This window comes from Mustela nivalis (assembly GCF_964662115.1).
Source record: "Mustela nivalis genome assembly, chromosome: 5".
Lineage (NCBI taxonomy): Eukaryota > Metazoa > Chordata > Mammalia > Carnivora > Mustelidae > Mustela > Mustela nivalis.
The window spans coordinates 135400508-135420505 of record NC_139024.1 but is presented as its reverse complement, the minus strand read 5'-3'; the positions used below and the strand labels follow the sequence as shown (position 1 = coordinate 135420505).

The following is a 19998-nucleotide window of genomic DNA, read 5'->3' as shown; positions in this document are numbered from 1 at the left end:
CCATTAACTGAAACCCGGAAAAAAGTGCGACGGGGGTTGCTCCCGAACACTGGCGACTTTGGGCTGAGGACGGGGAGTGGGGTGTGGAGAGCGGGTAGTGGGCACCTCTGAAGCAAGCAGAGGTCACCGAGACCCCGCGCACGGGGGTGGGTGGAAATCCCTTGCGGCTCGGGAGCCAAGCCTCGAAGACGACCCAGTTCGCACGCTCCGCGCGCAAGCCGACTCCTCCGGGACCCCCAGCCCACTTGCGCCCGCTGCTCCGCGCTCCTGCTCCTCCCCCGCCTCGCCCGGCGGGGAGGGGGAACAAACAGGGGATCCTCCAGCCAGGCAGGCACGGGGTGTCCCGTTTCCCCGCCCCCTCCCGTGGATCCCGCCGCGGCGGCTGCGGCAGCGCGTCGCGGCTGGAGGGGGCGCTCGCGCACAGGAGCCGGGCGCAGCAGGTGCCGCGCTTACCTCCACCTCCGCGGGGGGAGAGGGGGCGGGCCGGGGGACAGGGGAGGAGGAGGAGGAGGAGGAGGGAGGCCGGCTCCGGATCCGGAGAGCGCGGTCGGCTCGGCAGGCTGGGATCCGAGCTCGCGGCTTCCGGGAGGCGCCCGAGGCCAGATAAATACCTCCCGGGCTCCCGGGGACAAGCGGACGCTACCCGCACAGCCGTCCGCGCCGCCCGCACAGCTGTCCGCAGGGCTCCGAACCGCCCGGCTTAGGCGCGGCGCCCGCTCCTCCTCCTGCTGCCGGCGCGGAGCAGCGGAGAGCGGCGGGCTCGGCCGCCGGCGCCCGGGCCAAGGAGCCGATGAGCGGCGGCGGCTGAGGGCCCGGGCCGGCCTCTGCCCGCCCTCTGCCCGGCGCCCGAGCGGGGCCGCAGCGCCCGGGGCGCGGGTCCGGGCCGGTGACATGGGGGCGGACTGAAGCACCCGGGGCGGCCGAGCGCTCTCTCTAGAGCCGCGGGACTCTCCTCCGCGGCTGCGGCCGCTGCGGGCGCCCGGCCCGGCGCGCTGTGCCCGGGGCGCCCGCGGGAGCCTCCGCTGCGCTTCTATGCGCCTCTGCGGGCGCCGTGGGCCCGGGCCATGGCCATAGACCGGCGGCGCGAGGCAGCGGGCGGCGGGCCCGGGCGGCAGCCGTCCCCGGCCGAGGAGAACGGCTCCCTGCCGCCCGGGGACGCGGCGGCCTCGGCGCCCCTCGGGGGACGCGCGGTCCCCGGCGGCGGTGGCGGGGAGATTCAGCCTCTGCCCGCCCCGCATCCCGCCGCTGGCGGCCCGCACCCGGGCTGCAGCTCGGCGGCGGCGGCCCCGAGCCTCCTGTTGCTGGACTACGACGGGTCGGTGCTGCCCTTTCTCGGGGGCCTGGGCGGGGGCTACCAGAAGACCCTCGTGCTGCTCACCTGGATCCCGGCGCTGTTCATCGGCTTCAGCCAGTTTTCGGACTCTTTCCTCCTGGACCAGCCGAACTTCTGGTGCCGCGGGGCCGGCAAAGGCGCGGAGCTGGCGGGGGTCACCGCCACGGGCCGGTGGGACGCCGGCGACTTGGCCAACTGGACCAGCCCCCCGACCACCCCCTTCTCCACTGCCTCCTGGGAAGCCGCGGGCAACCTTAGCAACGGCAGCGGCGGGGACGGGGGTGACACGCCACCCCTGCCGTCCCCTCCGGACAAGGGGGACAACGCCTCCAACTGCGACTGCCACGCGTGGGACTACGGCATCCGCACAGGCCTCGTCCAAAACGTGGTCAGCAAGGTAAGGGCTGCGCCCGCCACGGCCCCGTGTCCTCCTGAGCCTTTCACTCCTGGATCTCCTCCCTTCCCTAGGTCTCCCTCCGTGCAGACCGAGGTCCCTTAAAGCGATGCTCTCCTGTGTGTACGTGGATCTGGCATCGACTTGATCCTCTGTCCCCCAGAGGAGATGCATTTGCTTGTGAAGCGGGGGCTTTTCTTTGCCTTCCTCGGGGAAACTGCCTCCCGAACCTAAGGAGGGACTCCATAGCCTTTCCTAGTTTGCACGCAAACTCCTGCCCGAGTGCACGTTTGGAAAGAGAGCCCCTCACCCCCAATGACTTGAGCTCCCTTCCCCTACTCTTCCAGCTGTCACCCTCATTCAGGCAGGGGTGGCCCTTGAGAAATGTAAGGCTGCTGACCTGGCAGCCAGCCAGCTCTGGAAGACTCGCCTCATTCAGGGTCTGATGGCTGGAGCCAGGACCTCGTTTCTAATCTTCTGCCGGGCTATTGGTCCCCCACAAAGAAATAGCTACCACGAGACTAATGGCATAGCCCCACATGTTCTTCTTTCTGGCAGATCTCAGTCATCCCGTGCTGGGTTTGGAAACAGACTAAAGCTAACTATGGAACCCAAGTTAGAGCCACAGAAGCAAAGAGCTTTTGCACATTTCCCTTTCCCTCCTCATTGTGCTCATTCCTCTCCAAAGACTGGTATTTTTGACTTTGGATTTTGCCACTTGGGTGTTTTCTTGGGACTTCAGTAATATCTCTAGAGTATAGGACGGGAACTAAGAATTTGTTTTGTATTCCCGGACCACCACTGCTCTCACACAGCAGCTACTTTTGTCTGAAGCAGTGAGACCCTGGGAAGCTTTCGCTGAGCAACCGCCTTGCTCAGAGTCCTGAGGAGCCCCTCTCACAGATGCATTGCATTGTGTGAAATGGAGCAGCCGTGTTTTTTGAGAGGAGATGGGTGGCTGGTAGAAAAATGGAGACTAGGCAATGTCAGAAAAATTAATCCCTAAGATGTCTATATTTTCTGATTTTTTCATATAAGAGGCATTTGTTAAGCAATTTGTGTTTTTTGTCTCTTCTGTATTTTAAATTACTAATTTGCATTTCAAAGTAAGTGTAGACCTCCCACCACCACCACCACCCCCTTCTGGGCAGTTCTGGGTGCAGTTTTTTTTTTTTTTTAATTTTTAAATTTTTTATTAACATATGATGTTTTAGCCCCCGGGGGTACAGGTCTGTGAGTCGTCAGGCTTACACACTTCACATGGGCTCAGTTTTAAATGCTTTGTTTAAAGGTGAGACTGAAATGTGACAATGCATGTGCTTTCTCCCCCAAATGAGTGTTAGTAAACAGTTGTAGCTCAGGGATGTGTAAGATGAAACTCTTACATCATCATAATCATTGTTTTAATCTTGTACCAACCTGGCAAGAAATGATCTGTCCTGTGGGAACTGACGGCATTAGCTGTTGATGGGGAAGATCCTTCAGGCTTGGTTCACCTTGACACCCCTCAGCCCCAGCACAGCACCTCTCCTCTCCAAATGTGTTGCTGTGACTCTGTTTCCCATCCAGGCGGGGCAACATTTGTTTTTTGTTTGTTTGTTTGTTTGTTTGTTTTTTGTTACCAGCATGGAAAAATTGAGAACAATGACTGGAGTGACTATTTTAACACCCTTTGTATTTCCCTGCAAGTAAGGATTTGGTGACATTTTCAAATACTTTAAACCCCTTTTTAAAGTAGAGGAGGAATAATAGAGATGAAAGCAGCTGTGTTTAGAGGGCGCTGTGTCCCAGGGTCAGAGGGGAGGGGAACTTGAAAGTTTGGAGGTGGGATAGAGCATCATTATCCTAGTGGTGGGGACCCAGGAACAGCTATTCACATGCTGCCGGATGGTGGGATGAGAGGACTAAAATAGTCCTTGAAAACAGGCTTTAAAGGCACAGTGGAGAGCTGGCCAATTTTTCTAAATTAGCACTCAGGAGGGTCAAAGATGGCAGTAATGTGTGCCCTCTGCTTTGGGGCTGCTTCAGAGCTATGTCGTCGTTACCTGTAGCTGACAGGGCAAGACTGGGAGCTGAAGACCTCGGGGGAATAGTTAGAGACACATTCTCTCCTAAGATAAAGACTAGAAAGGACATATTGATTTTTACGCACAAATAAGATCTAAAGAAAGGACTGTCCTTCTACAGTGTTCTGTTCCATAACAAAAGGCTTCAAGAGCCCTTTAAGCACATTTGGCATATACTAAGGCCGACTTCCAGCTTCAGCTGCCTGTGTCCACTGGCTACTGTATCAGATACACAAATGCGGACGGGCTACTGTGATGGGTGCGCGATTGAAGCAGTCAGGTGCCTCTCTGCTCTGCTTGTAAGAGCCGAAGTTGACGATGTCACCTTCCCTCAGTGGATCCAAGTTCGGAGTCTGACAAGTTGCATTTTATACCCTCTTTCCCCACTCCAAACCACAATCTAGCCATTTGAAAATAACCTCACACAATGTCTCTGTCATTAGATTTCCCTCAGCCTGTATGTGCCCCTCCAATAAGCACCCTGACCTATCCCTAAGTGTTAGGTGGGGAGGGGATACAGAAAAACGGTCAGGCATATATTGTGTTCTATTGTATTATATTATACATACATATTTTATTATGAATGTATATTGTATTATACATACATCCTATTCTAAATATGCATTATTAATGGGGATATATGTAGTACACAATTATCGCGTATAGGCTGTAATTGTACCTACACATGTGAAACTGCCAAGCCCATTAGAATCCTAGGTTATTGTAGTTACAAGGGATCTTCAGGCTGACAAGCCTGTCTCCTCTCCTGATCAATATCCCCAACATGGGTCCCCCTTCCAGGATGGGAAGGGAGGGCCCCACTGGCGTGGCAGCTCTCCAGGTAGTTGCTCTTCCTTGCAGACAAGCATGTTTCAGGGTGGATAGAACTCAGGTCATCTCACGCCCATTTGTATGGCATTGCTCCTCTGAAGGGTTCTTTTTCCTTTATATAATATGTGTTCGGATAGCGGAGCATACCCAAGACCCAAGTTTCTTTCCCAGCTAAAAAAATCTCTAGCTACTAAAGCCATTCCACACATGACAAAATTTGCCGTCCTGATGGCTGCACTTGGCATGTGTGCCTCTTAAACATGACACTCAGAGAGCAGCCTGGCTCGCCCTGTGTGTCCTAATCAAAAGGGAGCATGGATGGACAGCGTGCTTCCACGAACGGATCCTGCAGCTGAAGGCTTTCAGTAGACGTGACAAGTTTCTATCTTGAGACCACCGTCCCCAAATCTTTGTGGGATTACCTTGTCAAGGATTTCCCAGGCTAGGCTTCCATGACATGGCACACAATTTAGGTTTCTTTGTAATACTTTAGGTTGTTAGATGTCACGTGTTAGGATCTGTTTATTTTTATTTTGTGCCTTGGTCTTTGGTTTTGTTCCAGAATTTTCAGTGCCTTCAAAATAATAATAAAGATCTCACCTTTCTTTTGTACAACCCTGTAAAGTTTTCCAAATGTTTCCTTTTATTATGTTACTTCCTTTTATTAATGTTGAATAATCCAAGGCCAGTTCTAACACTGAGCATTATCTTGGATATTCAGTTAACACCTACATGAGTGGGCCAGGTGCTGTGTACCTTGAGCCCTGCATTCAACTTCCCAGTGACCTTCAGAGCTCTGCATTTTATCTCCCAGCCATGCCTTCCCGAAACAAATCTGACAAAGTTCTGAGTCACTAGGGGTCAGCTCTGGGAGAACTGAGGCCGGACATGTCTCCCTGTCCCATACCAGCAACCCCTGGCAGCTCAGACTGTCAAAGATTTTACACAAGGTTTAAAACACACACACACACACACACACACAATATTGCTGACTTTAAAATAATCCTCTTAATAATTTGCAGCATTATCCTCTATTGTTCTGAGTGACTCCTCCTTGGTTTCCAATGCTCACCACTTCCTTGGAATGCTGCCAAAAATCAATGTCACTGCTAAACTTTCTAAGCTCCATTCATTTTCTGTACGTAAAATTTGGGATGTTTGTCCCCAGTCTTCTGATACTTCTTCTATTCGCCATGATTCTCAAAGATTGCTGGCTTTCATCCTGTAAGTACATCTGAGAGTTGTTTAAATATCCTGGGAAGTAATTTGTATTCTTTTTCTGGGGCTCAAGTCTAGAAGTATTTAAAGTGATTCAGTACAATTTAATTAGGATTAAAAATAATTACAATCTCATTGCAATAGTAATATTTTAAAAATAACCCAATGTCAGGTCATCCCAGGGGTGGTTGATTTATTTTGTCTAGTGTAGACAATACAACAGTGAACATCTTTATGCATCTCTATTTTTAGAAATTGACTAATAGATAATGCATGCACATGGTACAGAAAACAGTGAAAGTAACATTGCCTGCCATCTCTGCCTCCAGTTTCCCTCTGCAGAAGCAACCATGGTTACCAGTTTCTTCTGTATCCTTCTAGAAATAGTCTATATTTTCATTTATATATTTGTCTCTCACAAACAATGACATAACACATACATTGTTCTATGCCTGTTTCCACCAATATTGGTATGGGTGCCTATCCCCAGTGAGAGAGCCCCTCATTTTGCACCTGTAATACTATGTCTGCGTAGTATTCCACTGCACCAGTAAGCCATAATTTATTTAATTAGTCACCTACTCAGGGAGCACTGAGGTTGTTTCCAGTCTTTGCTCTTATATAATATATAATGAAATTCTGGCATGCATGAAATTCTTAAAAGTGGAGGGTCAAAGTAGGCTACAATTTGTATTTTGATAAATGTTGATAAGTGCTCTCTCTGGAGCGCTTACCAATTTCCACTTCCGCCTCTCATGCTGGAGGTGCTGTTCCCCATACCCTCGCTGACCAAGGACTTAACCCACTTTGAAGTGTCTCCAGTTTGATCTGTGAGGTGTACTTGGGGGTGGTTGTTGTACTTCGCATTCCTCTAGTTAGAAATGTCTCTGACAGTTTTGGAGCCATTTGTTTCCTTTCCTTTGAGCTGCCCTCCTCAGGTCCTTTGCCTGTGTGTGGATTTGCGGGGAGCAGTACGCAAAAAGTCCTGCCCAAGTTCTTAAAGCAGAAAGTAAATTAACTCTCGGGATGTCTTGTAAATGTTTTCCCCTGGCTCCCTGTTTGTCTTTTTGTTTTATTTATGGTGTGTTTGTTATGCAGAAACTTTGGGTTTCTATGGAGTCAAATTACTCTTCTCTGTTAGGGTTTCTGGGTTTTGCATTAGATTTAGGGCTTCCATAATCCCGGAATATTAGAAAAAGACCCATACTTTCTCCTATTTTTTTTTTCATCTTGGAACCTTTGTCATTTGGTGTTGTAGATACCCATTTTGCTTTGATTAAGCTAGTAGGATGAATTGCTAGAAAGAGAAATAAATATTAGGGCCTGGATATACCCAGCATTTCTTGCAGGCTTTGACTTGCCCCTAGCAGCGTCCTAAACACTGCATTTGGCAGTGGCGCCAGTGGGGAGACCAGAAGCTCAAGGGTTGTTAAGCAGCCCTTGTCATCGTTTGGGAGCCCACACCCCCCCCCAACCATGCTGTGGGGCTCATCTTTCCCGCATCCTCTTGTTCTGAGCTGGCTGCAAAATCTCTCGTTTCTCCCCTCCTTTTTTTTTTTCCCCCCTCTTCTTCCTCTTTTGTCCATAGCATTTTTTGCAGGTCTCCATTCATTTTGGCCTTCAGTCCAAAGTAGAATTGAGTCAAAAGCTGATGTCATTTAAAACCACGATAGGCTTTCTGAATGTCTGTCCTGGCATTGCCACAAACCAGCCGTGAGCTGGAGCCAGCTTGGCGTCTACTGGCTCCGGCCAGCGTACGCCTCTCCATCCAGTGGCCAGCTTGGTGTTGTCTCGTTGGTGGCTTTAAGTGCGCAGGGTGGGAGCACTTATACCACGGAATTGGCAAACGCTGCGCATTTGGGGTTTTATGTTTTCTGCAGAGATCTGGTTGTCCAATGCTCCTTATGCCACTCAGTGTGACCCCAGGCCACTCCTTTCCTTTTTTTTTTTTTTTAAACTTTTCTCCTTCCTTCCTTTCATAGATGAGTCCCTCTTTTGGGCCAAGTTTGTGCTATGTGTTTGGGATACAATGACATATAGACAGTTCTGTTCCTATAGAGCTTAGAGACTAAGGAGGGAGGCACACTTTATTAATTAATAATAATCCTTTAATTACACCCAGAGTTAAGTGTGTGGAAAGAAAGGGACATGAAAGGCTAGAACAAAAAGCCTGGCCTACACTGACTGGTCTCTGAGTGCAACTGACATCTGAGTTGGGCATCTTGGGTTTGAGTGGGAGAGAGGGGAGAGAGAACGGCATTTGCAAGGGTCCTGTGGTATGTGAGAGCTTCAAATTGCTAGGAGGTAGTAAAGGTGGGAACATGGGGAGGAGTGGCTGTGACACATTCAGAACATCAGCCGTGAGATGAATCAAGTCAGCTAAGGGGATGAACTGAGAAGGAGGGCGGCAAGGCAGAGCATGTGGAGAAGGGGAGCTGGGATGGGGAGCGGGGCTCTGAGGAGAGGCAGAGGGGAGGGTGCAGAGCATTTGACGGGGAGAGGTCGTCTGACCAAAGGTGCTGTGGAAATCAGGTGGTTTGAGCTGTGGGAAGGAGGCGGGCCAGCCCAAGAAGAGGTTCTGAGGAGGACCTGGGGGAAATCACATTCAACTGCAGGTCCAGGCCCGACTCAGGGGCCTGAGGCCTCTTTCCAAGCTATTGCTAGGAAGCAGCACTGGCCCATTGGAGTATTCCAACATTTTCTCCCACCCTTCCGCTCGAAAGGGGAGAATTGTAATTGAATTTGCACAAAGCTGAAAGACCCTGACATAGGACACCATCAGTCTAGAGTTTACTTGGATTCAACCAAGCCAGCTTTACCAAATGCCTAGTGTAGGTTAATAATAAATAAATAAATAAACAAACAAACAAATAAACAGCGTTGTCCCGGGCATAGCCAGCATATAATATGATCCCTTCGTCGCAAGTCCTCAGTTTACAGATGAGAGGCTGGGGGCTGGAGCAGGTTGTGGGGGGGTCATGGACTCATCCAGAGCCACCAGCTCCGGGGGGCTAGAATCTAGCTCCGCTCCCCCCCGCAGAGTATTCTTGCCTCTGCCCCGGGGTGGCCCCCACCAGGGGAGAGGGGCCAAGGCTGGTGGGCCGTTCATCCCTCCTTCGGCCCTGCTCGTCCTCACTCTGCTGTGCAGCCCTCGGCCCGCTCTCCCTGTCCTGACACCAGCTGTGTGGTGTTCCGTGGGGCACCGGCCACGCCCCACTGGAGCTGTGTCGGACCCTTTCACCCACACAGTCTCCGCTGTGGCTGTCAGAGTTTACCTGCCTCTGAAACCATGAAAAGAGGAAGAAGGACTTTTTCATTTGGCAGGAGCAGTTTCAAGTCCTGATGGCTGCTTAGGACCAGCAGATGTTACCAACAGCCATGACAGCCCCAGGTACAACTCCATTAGCTTTATCTTTGGGAGCGGCAGGAAAAGTGGGTCATCCCTCGCTTTATGGGGAGGCGAGAATGAGAACAGCTGGGGAGAGCCCATCGCCCTCCCCCTCCCCTGGGTGCCCGGCAAACCCGAGGAACCTGGGAATCTCAGATCCCATTCTCCCGCCTGTGTGTGGGGTGCAGACAGGCCCAATGAGTCGAATGAGTCATCTGAGAAATACTGTGGCAGGGAGGAGCTGAGGGGCCACACCTGGGAGGGTGATTTAGGTGCCTGCCCCTCCCCTCCGCCCAGATATCCATCACATGGGGGGCCAGGTATGCCCTTCCTCCAGGACGCAGGAATCCAAGGTGGCCTGAGGAGTCTGACCAAAACGGACCTCTGGTCTGATGAACGAGACCATGTGATCGCTTTGTGTGTTTTCAGGTCACTGGTCACAGGGCTCCAAGGGATCTGGAGAGGAAAAGGCTTTTCTGGCCGACCTCGAGGAATGGGAGAGAAGGACTCTGCCATGGGCTTCACACCCCCGCAGGTGTCTTGGCTCAGACACTTGAGTTCAAGCCATTGGATAGAGAACCATCTACACGTGTTAAAAAGTCTGGGCTGGCTGTGCTGGTGACAATGGATCAGAGAAACCACAGAATTTTAGAGGAGTTGGTGGTAACTTTGGATCTCAACGGCAGGGGTCAGAGAGCTCACCTCAGGGACAGGTGTGAACCGAACAGAAGGCCAGGCACTCTTCCCCAGGGCTGCCCCACCCACCCCGAGTGCTGTCCTTGCTGACTTGTCATGGGACGGCAGAGCCTGGCCTCACTAGCCTTCAGACTTTGATCAGATGTGACTTGGGGCTCGTCCTTTCATTTGCTCAAGGCTGCTCAGTGCTGGTCATTATGTGTGAGCAGATGTTCCTCCAAACAGGGGACCTAGAGACTGGCAAGGCTTCGATTTCTAGGAAAGAGGGGCAGAGTGTTTATTGATGGTTGAGCTGGCTTTCCCCTAAAATAAATCACTGCTGAAATAGAACACCGCCGGAGGCCACTCCATTTGCATAGGGTGATATTCTGTATCATCCTCGTATGACTCTTGGTCGCAAGTATCAGAGACAAATTTCACATCACATTAACAAAACAGAAAATAAATGTATAGGAAAGATGCAGGAATGGCTCAGGGAACCTAGGGTGGGATCTGAAACCAGAAATTGGGGAGTGGGGGAGGGGTTTGAATCAGGAGCCCTGCTGCCACTGCCCTTCTGTCAGAAGCCACGTGCTCTCAGCCCTTTGTCCAGAAGTCAGCTTTGTTCCCCCTACACACTGTCTTTGCCTATGCTTCTGTTTACCTGGTCAGGCACCAGTCAGCACGGAGGCTCACATTCCTCTGTCCATTCCAGATTCCTGGGTGCAAGTCTGATGTCCAGGCAGGTTTCAGAGTAGGGGGTGTGGTTACCCAGTGCCAGGGGTCTCCTGTAGACCATGTGGCATGCAGTGGTAGTAGCTGTTCTTCAATGGTGTGGAAGGGATTAGAGAGGAATCTTTTTGGCAATTAACTGAGAATAATTGCATATTGATGCAAATCATTACATACTTTAAACAAAGTATTCTTTTTCTTCACAAAGACTCGGGATGTAATTTACCTGACGGTTTAAGCTTGGTATGGAATTGGCAGAGATGCTCCTCCTGAGGTTTTTTCTCTAGAAACAGTGCATACATGGTCTCTCTTGGCTCCAGATCACAGAGAGAGCTTGGAACAAGCCCTTGGACTGTCACTGAAACAGTTTTACACGTTACCCCCACCCCGGCCCCACACAGGGTGAGTGTCTGTTTTTCCAAACCTTTCTGCTGGTCAGGACCAGCTAGATGAAAATGCGAACCCCTCGTTCAAAAATTTTTAAGATCAGGGGCGCCTGGGTGACTCAGTCATTAAGCGTCTGCCTTTGGCTCAAGTCATGATTCCAGGGTCCTGGGATCGAGCCCTGCATCAGGCTCCCTGCTCCATGAGAAGCCTCCTTCTCCCACTCCCCCTGTTTGTATTCCCTCTTTAACTGTCTCTCTCTCTCTCTCTGTGTCAAGTAAATAAACTCTTTTAAAAAAATTATTAAGATCAAGACGGTGACAGCCTAGCTGTAAGCCAAATGTGGGCACATCTGAGCGGTGGTGCTTCTGGTGGGCTCCAGCCTGTCACGGCTACAAAGCCAAGCAAGGATCCCTGGGCCCTTGTAAGTCTTTCTTCCTGATTTTTCAGTGTCCTTTCTGCTTCTCTCTTCCTTGGTTGTGTTTTGTATCTTTTTCTAGATTTCTTGTAGTCAAAGTGAAACATACTTTTTGTGGGTCTGTTTTTTCCCAGGGAACAGCTTCACAAAGCCTGAGCCAATTTTATTTTGAATATTTAGTTCGCCTAAGGTATGCAACAACAAGAAGGAGCCACTGAGGGAACCTTCTTACATTTGAAAACACTGCCCAGAAGTGAGACAGTTGGTTTACTTATCTGAGCAGTGAACCAAACAGCTGAGTCATAGGAATGTGTGGTAAAGAATGCTAAGTCATAGGAATGCTAGTTAAGTGTTTATCAGCCATTGTTTTTTTTTTTTTTTTAAGTGGAGAGGAGGGTCATCCTTTCTCTAATTTAGTTCTGCCAGCTCACAGTCACACTTTATTTCTTAGTATCGTTGAAAGAAGAAGGGCAAAGGATATAATGCTGGCATACAACAGCCACAGGCGTCCCAGTGGTCGTATTAAATTATGGATGGGTTATGCACTCAGCATAGTAATTTGCACTACAGAATGTTTCCTCCCAGATTAGATTAAAAGCTGCTTTTTCTCTGTGTGTTTAAAAGATGCTTTACAAATTGGGCACCCTTGATTGTTACATACTGAGGAACTCCACTGTTCTCCAATGAATATACATGAGCATTTGCAGTGAACACAAAGTTTTTGTCCTACTTTTTAAAAGTTTTTTTTTTTTTAATTGTGGTAAGATACACATAACATAAAATGTGCCATTTTAACCACATTGAAGTGTACGGTTGAGTGGGATTAAGTACAGTCCCGGTGCTGGGCCCCCATCACCACCGTCCATCTCCAGGACTCTGTCATCTTTCCAAACTGAAACTCTATCCCGGTTCAGTGCTAAATGCCCAGCCCCTCCTCCTCCCCTCCCCCTGCCCCTGGCAACCACCATTGCACTTTCTGTCTCTGAATCCGACTACTCCAGCGACCTCAGATCAGTGGAGCCATTCTACTTGTTCTTTTGTGACTAGATAGATTTATTTTACGCAGCAGAATTCATCCACATGGTAGCATGTGTCAGAATTTCCTTCCTTTTTAAGGCTGAACTATATTCCATGCTATGTATAGACCGCATTTTGTTCATCCATTCATCCACTGAGGGACCCTTGGGTTGCTTCCACCATTTGGCTGTTGGAAATAAGGCTGCTGTGGACACAGGTGTTGTTCTACTTTTTGAAGACCGTTGGGTACAACCCCTTCATCCCTCCCCTGTTAGGTGATTTCTGGAGCCACCTGTATGGTGCCCAACCCTGGTCCTTCTGTCAGAACATCCACTCTGTAAGCAGGCCTTCTGCTCCGCCTTGGGTGGGTGACACAGGTGGGCAGAAGATAGTCTGTGCCCTGAAGAAGGAGCTCATGGTATAGCCACGACAGCTGGTAATGGAGGATTCTAGACCCAGTGGGGATGAGCTGAAATGAGCCCGAGAGCCAGGAGCTGAGGGTGTGGAGTGCAGAAGTAGGCATGCCCAAGAAAGCCCACAAGGTCTGTGCTCGGCTCTGGGAGTTCCCACCATGGGCAGGGGGAGCCGGGTGCAGTAGCCTTTGAGCTGGGCGCCAAAGGAGGGCTGGGGTCTTGAAAGATGGAAAGGGTTTCGTCTGTGGGAGAGCTGACGAAGGCTGGGAAGGGACCAGTGCAGGGTGCAGAGGGGGATACCTGCAGCAGAGCTTGGGGTCTGACTGCACAGGCCCCCACAGTCCATCCTTGGGGATCAGTGGGGTTTTCCCCAGTAGACAATGAGTTACCTGAAGTTTGTAAAAGAGAAATGAGAGTAGAGACCCATAATAGAAGAACCCCCAGGCCCAGGCTAGGTCCTTGTGGCACTGTGTCCTCAGGACCCTATGGCAGGCATCTTGGCTTCTGTCTGGCTGCCATGTGCTGCCACTGGAGCACATGTGTTGGTGTGGGCCTCTGTGAGAACTCTCGCCAAACCCCCATCCCAAGTGTGGCCATGTCCCAGGGGCTGTGGCCCTCGCCCTGTCTGTGTGTCCGTGCTGTTGGGAGCTGCTGGCTTCGCCCAGCATCCCTGCCTTACCCACTGGGCCTCATGGCCTCTGTGCCACAGATGGTGTCAACTTGCCTGATGTCAGATCCCGGGACTGCTTCAGCGATCTCTGTCACGGTCAGCCTCTGCGTGGTGTTGGCAGTGACTGCTCAGTCCTTGACTCTGTCCTTGGGATGGGGGGAGGCTGCTTTTCCAGATTTTTCTTGTGCTCCCCTGGTTGCTCTTCTCCTTTGGGAATCCTTTCCACCATCTGCTGCCTTCAGATGGTTCCCCAGAGTCTCAGTCAGCTCAGGCTGCATAACAAGTACCACAGACGGGGTGGGGGTGGGGGGCTGACAGACATTTGGTTCCTCTCGGATCTAAGAGCTGGAAGTGTAAGATCAAGTATTGGCAGGGCTGGTCCTTCTGAGGCCTCCCTCCGTGGCTTATGCATGCCGTCTTCTCCCTGCGTGCTCACGCGGGCTTCCCTCTGTGTGCGCCTGTGGTCTAGACTCTTTTTACAAGGACACCAGTCCAACAAGACCCATCCCAATTACCCCATTTTTAAGTTAATTACCTCTGTAAAGGCCCCATCTCCAAACACAGTCACATTCTGAGGTACAAAGAGTCAGGACTCAACATTTGAGAGTTTGCGGGGGCGGGGGTTGGGATTTTGGGGCAAGGGGACACAGATCAGCCCATAATATCCGAGTTCCAGCTCACACCTTGAGTAGGGCAGCTGCAGTCTTCATCTGTAACCCGGATGTCTCCTCAGAGCCCTAGCTCTGTGTGTTTGGTTACCCGCTAGACTGGACCTCTCATCTGGCCCCTGATCTTATCCACCCCCCCCCTTACCTGAAATCCCAGTGTTTTTGATTCCCTGCTTCAGATCCATGACCTTCAGGATGAAGTTGGGCCTGATAGGCTGTTTTTCAAGGTCCCTGTAAGTCTGTCTGCACCCTGCATGCGTCTCCTGCATGGTCCCCCATCACGGCCGTGCGGGGACCCTGTGCTCCAGCCTCCAGTTTCTCAAACAACACTTGACCTTTTGCAAGCGGTTCTCCTTCAATCCAGAATCCTCCTGCCCTCCCCATCATCCCATCACCTTCCGAAAGCCTTTCCTGGCTCCCTATTCTGCCACCCCAATCCTCTGCCCCGGCTTTCCTGGCCCAGATCTGTATCCTCAGCTCCCGGATCTAGTTGGCACTCAATTAACATTTCTCGAATGGCAAAGGTAAATAGGAAGGGGACCATTACTGTGACTCTCACCTGGGCAAGGTGAGGTGACTTAATTCTAGGATGACAAGAAAACGAAGAGGACAGGTAACTCAGACCTAAAATCAAATTCCAGTGCATTTATTGAAAACTAAGAAATAGCAGCTAGGCAAACTTGAATTCCCAGTGGACTCTGGAATGGGTTATATGTTGACTTTAAGTCATCATTTTTCAGAAATTTCAGTCCCGGGGCCTTCTCTTCTCATGAAGGTGACATACCGAATTGGTGTGAATCTCGGATTGCAGTAGCCGTGGCTGGAGCTCATAGAGTCACCTGAGAGCTTTTGGAATCTGGGACCCAGGCATCAGTTGCTTACAAAAGTTCATGCAGTGATTTCCGGGAGGTATAATTCCCCGCACTGTCCCCCCCACCCCCCCGCCCAGGAGACATTGGGCAGTGTCTGGCAACATTTGTTTGTCCTCACAGCCAATTGGGATGCTACTGGCATCTGATGGGTGGGGATTAGGGGTGCTGCTGAATATCCCACAATGCACTGGACAGCACCCGCAACAAAGTACGACCCAGTAGAGCACACCAAGTTTGAGAACCCCCGGTCGAAGCTGATTCAGAAGTTCATTATATGTTCTGACCATACCCAACAGATGGCCGGGATCAGCCCGGGTGAGACCTTGGCCCCTCTGTAACCCACAGGGGGAGCATTGTGATTTGGGCTCGGGAGCTAGAGGAGGGTGATTCATCACACCAGGAATCATCACAGCACAGCCAGGGCCCCTTTGCCCTCCGTGAACAAGGGTTTGCTGAGCGCATAAATGGTGTAAACCAAGTGTCCGTGGACACGTTTAGCCTACCTAGGGAAGCACATTATGAAATGCTGACCCAGCATATTTATGTACAAATGAATGTTGCTAATGACCAGGTCACTCATTAAAGTAGGTCCTTTGAACCTTGGCTTGGAATAATGGTTAATTACTTGAAAAGGAAACATTTATTTGGAAGTAAAAGGTATTTATTTTCAAAATGTCTCTAATTCAGACTAGCCTTTTCCATAATTAATTCCCATTAAGGTGGTTTGATCATGTTTTCAGCAGCAGGAAACGAGAAACCCCCTGGGGGACACAGACAACCAAGAACCGCTAGAGTTCAGAATCAAACATAAGCACTGTTTACACTCGCTGAGTAACAGAGCGGGGTTGACCGCTCCCTTGGGCACGGGCGGTGAACCTACAGCAGTCCTAATGTGACATGGACCCGTGCTCAGGGCTAGCACGTGTGCAAGTAAGCATGTGCAGTGTTAGCCAGGGCAGCTGGGAGGTGCCCCCTTCATTAAGCTAAGCCAGCCTCCCCCCACCACCCTCGGGCAGGTCCAGGCCCCAGGCAGCCTCAGCACTTCCCCAGCGAGACTTTCCTTCCTTACATGCTCATGGCATCATCTGTCCGTCCCACTCATTTGTATTACTTTTGGGGAGTTTGTGCTCGTTATCCTTGGTAGCTAATAAAGCACTATCAAGGACCACAGAGGGTCAGAGAGCTTTGTGTCCTGGGGCTGGCCAGAGGGTCTGACCTGACTCTCAGAAGGAACTTCCAAGTAGTAAATAAAGATGCTTCAGCTAGAGGCCATCCAGTGGGAGGTAGTGAATGCAGGAAGGTGATGTGTCTTCAGGGGGCCTCCTGGTTTCTGGAGCCGTGCTGTGCGGTGAGTCATCAAATCCTCTGTGTCCCAAGGTATTATTTCATAGAAGTTTTATTGGGAAGTTTTTCTGGGAAGTCCCATAAGAAACAGCTTTCTACATATGGGTATCATCTAGGCCGTGAAGGTGTTTGGGGTTTTGTTTTTGTTTTATTTTTGGTTTTGTGTATCTGCTGATATGGGGTTTGAATTGAACTGAGCTGTGGTTTAAGTATAAGCAGTGGCTTCTGTCGTTAATTAATTTCTCCTCTGCCATTGGATTCTTCCCCATTTATAATTCTAGTTCTTTCTTGACAGAATCTCAGGTAAGTGACTACCGGGAGGGATGGTGAAAAGGAAAACTGTGACCTTGATTATGGATCTCATCTCCAAAAGCAGTTTTGAGGGAAACTGGAATGGCCTTGGACAGGCAGAAGGTTACCAGAGAATTTAAAGACTCATAGTTTATCATACTGAAAATAGGTTTCTAAATCTGCAGAAGGCATTTTCTCCTTTAGTCTGGGGAGGCAGTGACACACAGCAGTCTTTCTTTAGTGATCTGCCTGAATCTGTCCAGTGACTATTGTGGTCTAATCTCCTAGAAGTTAAAAGCATATGCAGGGAAGATAGCCTACAGGAAAAGTGCAGAGTAGTGTGTTGTATTCAGGTGCTGGAGCTACCGGGGAGAAGGAGCCACGAGGTGTGCCTTCGAGAAGGGTGGTCCCTGGAGGCAGAGACAGGCAGAGGGAAGCAGGGAGTCAAAGAGTGGTTTAGAGGAAGAGCGGGTATGTGTGGGGAGTAACCAGAATGTGAGTACCGAGGAAGGAGGCAGGAGGGAAGCACTTGTTTTCAGTTAGGAGGGGAGCACGTACAGTGTTGGGAAGGGTTTGAAAGCTTGGAAGGTTCTGCTGCACATCGCAGAAAAAAACTCGGATCAAATGGGCTTAAAAATATAGACAGTGATACCTGTGCTGTTTCTGGAAGTCTAGAGAGAGGATAGGCTCCCCTGAATGCTTCTAGGCCTTCTTTAGCACTGGTTCCTTCTAATGCTGTATTATTAGTCTATATCACAGACTGGGAGGCTTGATTGACAGAATTTATTCTTCTCAGTTCTGGAGGCTGTCAGTCCAAGATCAAGGGGTTGGCAGGTTGGTTCCTTCTGAGGCCTCTCTCCTTGGCTTGCAGATGGCCTTCTCCCTGTGTCTTCATGTGGTCTGTCCCCTGCACGTGTCTATGTCCTCATCTCCTCTTACAAGGATGCTGGTCAGTGACTTCATTTTAACTTAAATCTCTGTACAAACTCTTTCTCCAAATGCATCATGTTCTGAAGAACCAGGGGCTAGGACTTCAGCCGATGTATTTTGAGGGGGTACAACTCAGCCCATCATAGATGCCGGTCCATTGTCGTGGCAAGGTGCCTTCCTATGACACCTGGTTATTTGCTACCCCCTGTCCCCTTGTGACTCAAAGGAGAGGGAACGGCCACCTTCTCCTTGAGCATGGTACATGAGTCCTCCTCTCCTGTGGACCCTGCCTCCCCACACACCAGCCTCTGGACCAACAGCCCTCACTGGGTAATGCCATGTGCGCGCTAGGGATGGGCCACCTGACCCTGAGTCACATGGGAGGAGAGAGCCTGCACAGCTGCATTCTGGCGAGAAGAGGCATTGGGAATGACCAGCACAGCCCATTGCTCTCTGCCGAGGAGTCTGGACTTTGGCAGGTGATGGAGGGTATTGACGGATTTTGAGCAAGGTCACGGCAGCACGACCTTCCTCAGGTGCCCTTTGTATACCCGCTGTGTACAGGCTCCCTTGAGCAGGTGGCGTGTTTCACCCTTGGGATAAGCCAGTGAGGCAGCTCTGTTCGCAATGTCTCCGTCAGGTGAGGAAACGGAGGTGAAGAGGCGAAGCAACTTAGCCAGGGACACACTATTATAATTGGAGCAGTCAGCACCCTACAGTGCGTCACTCCCCTACAGTGCATCTCCCCAGCTCCAGCATCCATCCGCGCCCTCCATCCGCCCCGCTCCATGCCTTCAGAGGACAAAGCTGGCTGCGCTGGGGCAGAGGAGGGGACGGTGCTGCTGACTGTGGGGCCCCACCCAGGTGTGTAGGTAAGGAAGGGATCATGCTGGTGTATTGGACGAGGGCGGGTGGGAGGGCACGAAGCATCCAGGGGGATTTGAAATCAAGGTGTAGCTGGGACGGGTTCCTTCCACGGGCTGTGGGGACAGTCTGTTCCAGGCCTCTCCTGGCTTCTGGTGGTTGCCACAATCTTCAGTGTTCCTTGGTTCATAAATGCCTTTCCCCAATCTCCACCTTCATGTGGCCTTCGCCCTGTCTCCCTGTCCTCACATCATCTCCCAACGTCAGTGTCTCTGTGTCTGAACTGACCCTTTTCCTAGGGACCCCCTTCACACTGGGTTGGGGTCCACTTTAACGATGTCATTTGAACTTGACTACGTCTGCGAAGACCCTGTCTGCCCATGAGGTCAGGTTCTTTGGTAGCAGGGGGAGGATTTCACCAGAACGTGTTAGGGGAACACAGTTCAGCCCACAACAGAGTCCTTTCGGGGAAGAGGAAGAAGGCTCGAATCACGGGAACACACTGATTCTGTCTTTACCTGAGTTGTGCAAGAATCGGGCTTTCCATCTTTGTTATCTACTGTTGGAATCCAGGGGGTGACCGAAGGGGGCAGGTGCAGAGAGAAGGGGGCCGCGGACAGGGTGGGAGGGCCTGTGGGGCATGTCATGGGGGTGGCAGGAGGGGAAGGAGGAGGACCAGGAGGCTGCGGCAGGATTACTGGGTGCAGTGTCCCCCACGTGTCACCACCGAGGGAATTTGGCATTCAGAGATGCTTAAAGAACATGGCTACATAGATCCAGCGGAGCAAAGTGGCAGGGGCTGGATTTGGGCCCCTGAGGGTCTGCATTCCAGGTCCTGCTGGGGCAGCGCTGCATAAGCCCGGCCTTCCCAGGGTGCTGCTAGCCCCATGTTTCTAGGGAGGACTTCGTAAACCCAGGGTAGGGCTCCTGTTTTGTTTGCCTTTGATACAGTTACAATAATACCCTTGTTTTGAACTGAGGGACAGCCCATAACCACATTTGTCCGGAAGCTCAGGCCTTGAAATAGCAACTGTGAGAGTCGTTCGCTGTGTTCCACGTGCTTGGCCTAGAGATCTGCTTGGGCAGAAGGGAAAGTCCGCGCAGATGCCTCCCCGCCTTGGGGTGAATCGGGCTGAGATTCACCCTCAGCGAATGGTGGGCGCCCCGCACAGCTCCTTCCCCTTTGCTGCCCGCGTCCCGAGAACCGTCAGTGGAAGGAGCCAGGAAGCCCCAACCAGTTGGGTATTTCTGTCTTGTCTTTGGAGACCCATTTAAAACCATTTCCCAGATTTTTGCAAATGGAGGTATCATTAACATGTGGGTAAAAGGCACCGATTTTAAGTGTATAGTTTAGTGGGCTTCAACCCCTGTTCCACCCAGTAGCCACCATCTAAACGAAGATCTAGAACATTGTCTTCACCCCCATTTGATCCCCTCATGCCCCTCCAATGAGCTCGCCCCCACAGGCAGCTGCTGTTTTCATTCCCAGC

At 51.1% G+C, this 19998-nt stretch overlaps 1 protein-coding gene across 2 annotated transcripts in view; it reads left to right on the top strand.

Annotated features, from left to right (window-relative positions):
- Positions 1-506: 506 nt before the first annotated feature.
- SLC22A23 (solute carrier family 22 member 23) overlaps positions 507-19998 on the top strand; it is a 172130-nt gene continuing 152638 nt past the window's right edge. The window contains exon 1 of one of the 2 annotated variants that reach the window (XM_082730877.1): positions 507-1730. In XM_082730877.1, coding sequence (XP_082587003.1) covers positions 1065-1730 — 666 coding nt within the window. In that variant the 5' untranslated portion in view covers positions 507-1064. The remainder of the gene's footprint in view (positions 1731-19998) is intronic. The other variant, XM_082730878.1, reaches the window with a different exon arrangement.